Source organism: Triticum urartu, chromosome 1 (genome assembly GCF_003073215.2).
Source record: "Triticum urartu cultivar G1812 chromosome 1, Tu2.1, whole genome shotgun sequence".
NCBI classification, from domain to species: domain Eukaryota; kingdom Viridiplantae; phylum Streptophyta; class Magnoliopsida; order Poales; family Poaceae; genus Triticum; species Triticum urartu.
This window is the reverse complement of record NC_053022.1, coordinates 14,295,729-14,302,852: the sequence shown is the minus strand read 5'-3', so window position 1 is coordinate 14,302,852 and position 7,124 is coordinate 14,295,729. Positions and strand designations below refer to the sequence as shown.

At 43.3% G+C, this 7,124-nt stretch overlaps 1 protein-coding gene across 1 annotated transcript; it reads right to left on the bottom strand.

Annotated features, from left to right (window-relative positions):
• Positions 1 to 591: 591 nt before the first annotated feature.
• Positions 592 to 2,212, bottom strand: LOC125537334 (desmethyl-deoxy-podophyllotoxin synthase-like). Its single transcript, XM_048700663.1, has one exon. The coding sequence runs from the start codon at positions 2,153 to 2,155 to the stop codon at positions 752 to 754; it is 1,404 nt and encodes a 467-aa protein (XP_048556620.1). The 5' UTR covers positions 2,156 to 2,212; the 3' UTR covers positions 592 to 751.
• Between the last annotated feature and the right edge of the window lie 4,912 nt (positions 2,213 to 7,124).

Below are 7,124 nucleotides of genomic sequence, written 5' to 3'. Positions count from 1 at the left end.
AACCATGCATCTCAAGCAACTCTTGATGCAAGAACTGAATAGACATCCTTGTCATACCTGATAGATTCAGAAAGCCAAATTATGTGTCTGAAGAAAAAGAAACATTACTCAAGTCTGGCTGCTAATGTTTTTACGCCAAAAGTAAATGAATAAATAAATGGGCTGTAAATGAAAGCTCATGCACGACCAGCAATGTTCTCCTCTCCTCATCGAAGCATAAGCAAATAAGGAGTACAAGTATGGATTCAAGCAGTACAACTAATTATTCTAAATGTTATGAATTTGCTTTGATTTAGATGAAAAACATCCAGTTTTATGTAAAAATCATCCTAGTATGAATGAATCTTGTGTGTTTAAATATGCATCAAATTTGTTCCTTTTCGTTAAAATTCTTCCAAAATGAAACCGGACATATGCGAATAGCATTGGATGGCCGGATCCCGCATCCGTGTCCGCAGACGGATGCGGAAGGAAATATAAGGGTCAGGGTTGGAGATGCCCTAAGGACTAAACACATTGCAGATCCATAACACAGGAGACATATACGTTTTTTTGGGGGGGCAGGAGGAGATATATATATATGTTTAAAAATATCTCAACAACCAATTTTTTTATTTCAAAACACAACTTGATAACAGAATGACCAGAACATGCCCAGGAATAGGATTGCACGGGCTACGTACTGTGCTGCTAGTTAAAACATAGTACAGTAGAACCAAAGAGAACAGATGCAGAACCATGAATGCATGATTCAGCAAGGCAAATATACATGGGGAGTTGGACGCAACCACAGAGGCACCTTCTTCCTAGCCGCCACTCCCATGGTTTCTGTCATGTCCAGTTCACTAGGAAGAGTGCCATCCGGGAGACTCCAATCAAAATGAAATAGAAGGCTTGCAAGAGCTAGCTCAATAGTAGCGAGCCCAAATAGCATCCCGGGGCAAATCCGACGACCAGCGCCGAATGGTATGAACTCAAAGCTGTTGCCTTTGAAATCTCTGGCACTTGCCACAAACCTCTCAGGCACGAATTCTTCGGGCTCATCCCAGCATTCTGGGTCTCTAGAGATGGCCCAAACATTGACGAGAATGGTGGTGCCTTTGGGCACGTCGTAGCCGAGTATTCTGCAGTCCTCTCTGCACTCCCTTGGCACTAATGGCCCAGGAGGGTGCAGCCGCAAGGTCTCCTTGATGATGCATTGCAAGTAGCTCAGCTCACCTAGACCCTCTTCAGTAACCTTGTTTTGTCCCATGAAGGCTCCCCTGACCTCATCTTGCACCACACTGGCTTTGATGTTGTTCCGAGAGGCCTTTTTAGCGTTGATGGACCTTTTTAGCAGGAGGAGCGCTTCTTCCTCTGAACAAGTAGACCAGGAAGATATCATCGATGTGCTCTTGAGGGTGCAGGGAGAAGGAAAGGCCTCTCGGAACACCTCGGCTCTGCGCAGTGTGGTGCTCAGAGCGCACGCCAGCCTCGACGACGGGAACAGGTCGGGCAGGGCGACACCTCTTACAATCCCTACCGCCTCATCAACGTGTCGGAGCAAGGTGTCCTGCTCCGTGAACTGTCCACCCATGATCATGTGCACCGTCGTGTCTGTCAGGTACGCCGCCAGCATCTCGCTCAGATTCACGACCGGCTCTAGCGTAGCTGAGATGGACCGGATGAATCTATCCGTCTCCTCTCCCCTGATGGAGCCGAACGAGGCGATGCGCTTGGCACTCAGCAGCTCGAGGAAACAGATCTTGCGCATCTGCCGCCAGTGGTCACCGTACGGGGCAAAGACGATGCCCAGGCCATGCTTGCTAATGGCCTTGAGAGCTGAGGTCAGTGGCCTCGCGCAGAAGGTGGTGTCGTGCGTCTTCATCATCTCCTTGGCAGCCTCGGCGGTGGAAACGACGATGACCGGACGGTTCGCGCCGAACATGAGGAGCATGAGAGGGCCGTGTCGCCTTGATAGGTCTCGTAATGCACGGTGTGGGAGTGCGCCAAAAAGATGGTGGAGACTGCCGAAGACAGGTAGCTGCCATGGCCCTGGAGGGAGCTGCAGGCCACGGTTGTGACAACGAGAGGAAGCTAGGTAGTAGAACCGAATAATGTACACAAGAGGAAACAGAGCTAGCACTAGCATAAAGTAGGATGCATCATTCTCCATCGTGCTAGCTATGAATCTATAGTGACTACCGGGCCGTCTTATATAGTACTCCCTCCATCTCAGAATGTAAGACGTTCTTGTAAAAACATCTTAGGTTATGGGACGAAGGGAGTAGGATTTATGGATGATTCTAATCAACTAGAGGTTGCTTCGTTTTTTGTTTGCTTGTTGTGTGTCACGTATAGTATCTACTGGAACTAGTGTATAATACTACGAACAAGTTTGGTTCCGCAATTCTTCCCTGTTATCAGATTATTACAGCATGACATGATTCTATTAAATATGTTTGGTTGGTCCGACTCATACTGTCACATTCCAAAAGTTTGGACTACAAAATGTTTATAATCTAAAAATCGGAACCAACAGAATACTTTTGAATTTTTTTAATGGTAATTAAAACCTTTTTCTCTCCCATTGTTTTGTTCGGTCCTGTGTGAATTGTTCTTGTGTTGAGAATCCAGCAAAGGTCATCTTGTGAACCAACCCTCAACAATTTTCTAAAACCCTACTTTGGCCAAATCTCATATTTCCCAAAGTTTTGACTTAGCAAGAGCTAAAAATTCCGAGTTTCAATTAAAATATATGTATTTTAATGGGAATCTATGAAGTGCTACTCGCATCTACTTCCCTATAACAAATGAATTTGCACATGCTTCACCAGGATGAGTGTCGTCGGCTACACTGATGCAACCAAGGGCGGCGCGGCTGCTTCAACGACTTCAAAAGCTACCAGAATTATTTTGAAGTTGGCTTCATGAATGACGAGCAGACCGTGGTGTGGCACTCCCAGGCAAACGACGAAGACCAAGCCATTGATGAAGGAAGCCGGTGCGGGGTTACCATCTGGTGAGCGAGCAACGAGGGCGGCTGAGGCTTCCTTGCCATCCGGTGTTGAGAAAAGCTTGGCTTCCTTGCGTGATTCCGCGGCCGGTCGTGGGTTTGGATACCGGTTAGGCACTAATTAATTGCTAAAGAACTCGGAGGACTAATCTCTTAGATGGAAGGTCAAAAACACTCTTTTCAATATTTTATAAGAGGGGGTGTACCGAAGCACACCTCACTACAAAAAGAAATAGATTCACGTGAGGCCAGAACTGAACGCAAATCATGTGAGGATGGCTAGCAATTACTCCCTCCGTTCCGAATTACTTGTCATAGGTATGATATATCTAGATGTATTTTAGTTCTAGATACATCTATTTCTACAATGAGCGATTTGGAACGAAGAAAATAGTATTTAAAATGCGGTAGGGGCTTGATCATGCTTCCAGCAAATAGAGTTTTTTTGAAAGGAACTGAAGGCAACTATTTAAGGGTGGTTAGTAAGGAACAATTAGATGCATGAACTTGATCATGCTTCTTTTAGAATAATCCGGTCATGGAGTGGTCGAGCCGCCGGCTTGACTTGCAAGTACAGCGCAGCTCAATATCAACATGGGCTGCTGAAGAATAGAAAACAAATACTCATCTGGTCCTTTTTACTTTGCATATAAAAAATAATTATTTTTTTATTAAAAAATATCAACATGTACAATATCATATACTTCCTCCGTTTCATATTACTTGTCGCAGATTTAGTAGAAGTTGTACTAAATCAGCGACGAGTAATATGGAACGGAGAAGGGTCAGTTCGTTAATAACACACACACACATAGAGAGAGAGATATCTGTGTGCGCGCGCGCGCGCCGTATTTCAACTAGACTCTTTGGATGAAGTGGCTTACAATTAAATGAGAAAAGAGAGGATGTGGTATGATGATATTAAATGTTGTACTAGTTTGTGTCATGCATGGCAATTAATAAATCAACCTAAGATACTTACTTATGATACTATACATTACGGAAATGGTATCATATACATGATACTAGTATATGATACTCCCGTTTATGACCATCCTTAGCCATACGCGTAAAAACCCCTCTGTGACTCTTAGCATTGCTCTTTTAGAAATGCCCATTGGTTTGGCAAACAACATGTGCTGCTAAAAGAGTAGAGAACAAATATTATGTTGCCCGTTGTTTGGTTGTCCATCCGAATGAGAATTTGCCTACCCAAATGGCCGCGTTGGCCATCGATCAATATTAGTTATATCTTTATGTGATTGTGGGCTGGCCGATAAGAAATGCCCATTGACATGGCAGACGGTCACCGAATTTACCACTCGCTTATCCAAAATCTGACGTGTAGCAATTAGATGAAACTCATTCCATTTTCTACATATGCATGTTGAGTGGGTGAAAATGACAAATCTGACCATACCGTGATGACAATGGAAACAAAATGAACCCTGATGTGGACATGGATATGACGCCAAGGTGCGACAATTACGACTTCGATCGTCATCTACTTCAATTACTGTAGGTACTACAGCTATGACACGATGCAAATGCAACGACACCTTGGGCAGCCAAACTGCAGAACAAGTAGGCCAAGAATTTGTCATGGCAGAGACGTCTAATGCCAGAATACAGGCGATTGGGTCCTGGTGAACGGCGTCGATGCATGCATATGCCGCTCAAGTTGCCCTTGAGCTGCTGCTTCACGACGTGGACGTGTTTGGTGCTGCAACTTGGGTTCGCGTGGTGATGTTAAAAAAGAAAGGACGCCGATAACATCCACACGTGTGGTGAGAGCAACATTGCCCACACACGCTATAACACATAAATTATGTCACGTCACCGCATGCATACATGTAGGAATTTTTTTGGATTTCTAGTTTTTAAAATATTTTATTTCTTAAATAAAAAATCCGATTGAAGATCCGTTTTCATCACTAAATTCATCGCGACGAGATCTTCGAAACTACTCCCTCCGTTCTAAATTACTCGTCGCAGAAATGAATGTATCTAGAACTAAAATACATCTAGATACATCCATTTCTGTGACGAGTAATTTAGAACGGAGGGAGTAGATCTCATATCAATATGTTTCTGATGATTTTTTTGTTAAAAGTTGCCATGTCTATTGCACATGAATTGCTGTGGTGTTTACACTAAAATTGTCATGATATGTTTCAGCTATTTTGCTTCTACCTTTAAAAGTAATTTTGACATATTATAAAATGAGGAATTAAGAAACTAGACTTGCCATGAACCATAAACTAAAATTGACATGATACATGCACTTAAAATTGTCATGGTTCATACAAAAAATAATTTTCATGGTCAAAGTATTGGAATTACCATCGTCAAAATACTAAAATTGCCATGATCTATAAACTAAAATTGCCACATGGCAACTACAGTGTAAACATCATGACAACTTTTGGCTAAAAAAAATTTCATCGAAGCATATCAACATGGGATCTAGTTTTGAAGATCTCGTCACGGCGGATTTAATGGTGAAAACGGGTTTTTAATTGGAATTTTTAATTAGGAGATAAACCATTTTTTAGCTAAAAACCAAAAATATTTCCACTGATGTCATCTGTATTGATGTGGCAAAATGGATGATAATGAAGGTGTTTGGACCATGTTGTTTCGTGCCACACGTGTGGGCGTTATCATTTAGGAAAAGAAAAGGCTTGTATTCACGTGGTAGGAATAAAACTAGTTGGAATTTTCACGCATGACCTCTGATGCGTCTCTTTCTCAATACGTGGCTTTCTTTTTTCTCAAAAAAAGGTCTTCTTCCACCTCCCGCCAGCGCAGCCGTTGGTTCACCCGACCTCCGATGGCCTTTCGACCATGGAGGTCCGGAGGATCTTGGCCCCCCGCCGGTGGGAGGGACTCCGATATCGTTTTTGTTAGGTTTGGCGTCTTAGTTGGGGTTGTGTGGCGGTGGTGATATCTCTCGGTAGTAATCATATCTCCTATGTCCGATCCTCGTTCCGATAATGCGTCCAGCATCGTTGAATTGCGTGTGAAGGTGTGTCTCCATTGAATCTTGGGATTCGGTCGGTGATGGTTTTTGGTGGATCTATTGAGATCCAATTTTTGTTGGTGCGGTTACAGGTTTGACCTTTTCGATCTACGACTCTCTTCATCTGCAATGGTTGCTGCTTTAGTGCGTTGGTGTTTTAAGGACTTTGCACGGTGACTTTCCGGCTGTCTATTATAAATCTCAGTCAAATGACACAATATATAAAAATGAAAAAAATAATTTTAGAAAAAAGTTGCATGAACCTTCACGTATGATCTTACGAATATAGCATCGACTAAAATTTCGTTAAATCTCAGTCAACTAAGATTTAAGAATCTCGTTTGAATAAATATAGGCCAAACCATACACGGTCCCAATTCTCAAGTACTGCCAGAAGCTCCCGATGGTGGTGTTGTCGCTGACGACCTTCAGGTTCTTGCTGAAGCTGTTGGAGTTGTCGTTTCTGCCGGCGGCACTGATGGCATTGACGGCTCGACTTATATCCGCGATATTTCTCAATCCATGGAACACCCTAGCTAACCACAGCTCCGATATACGTATATGGTTGTTCTCATTGGCGATATTTTCTCTTCAGATCCAGCTAGCCGCCTAGTATTGGGACTTTTATATCTGTGCAACGGTTCCAACTAGAACTGATACGTACATGGAATTGGATTCGACTGAACTTGGAATACATACGTGGGGATAGAGAGGCCATGCGGTCGTTCTGATTTGACGTACCATCCCATCACCTTCATTAACAGTCTTCGTCCAAAAATACTTGATGGGAAAATGAATGTATATGGACTTACATCCATTTCTTCGACAAGTATTTTTTGAATGAAGGAAGTAATAAAAAAGATCCGTCCAAGGAGTGATTGAGTGGGAGGCTTGACTTGCAAGTACTACCTCTGTTCTGCTTTATTGGTCCTTTAGTATTTTGCGTCGAATCTTGACTATAGATTTAACTAAAAGAAATGTTAATGCAGCGCGCCCACTGCTGATGTGCAAGTCCGCCTCGCCACCCCTAAGCTGGCCTTGCCGGAGATGAACGCGACAGAAGGCATGGGCCGACACGGTGGGGGACGCCAGTGGAGCCTCGTGTGG

Coding starts and splice junctions, on each gene's coding strand:
- LOC125537334 (XM_048700663.1), bottom strand. CDS start 2,155: ATGGAGAATGATGCATCCTACTTTATGCTAGTGCTAGCTCTGTTTCCT.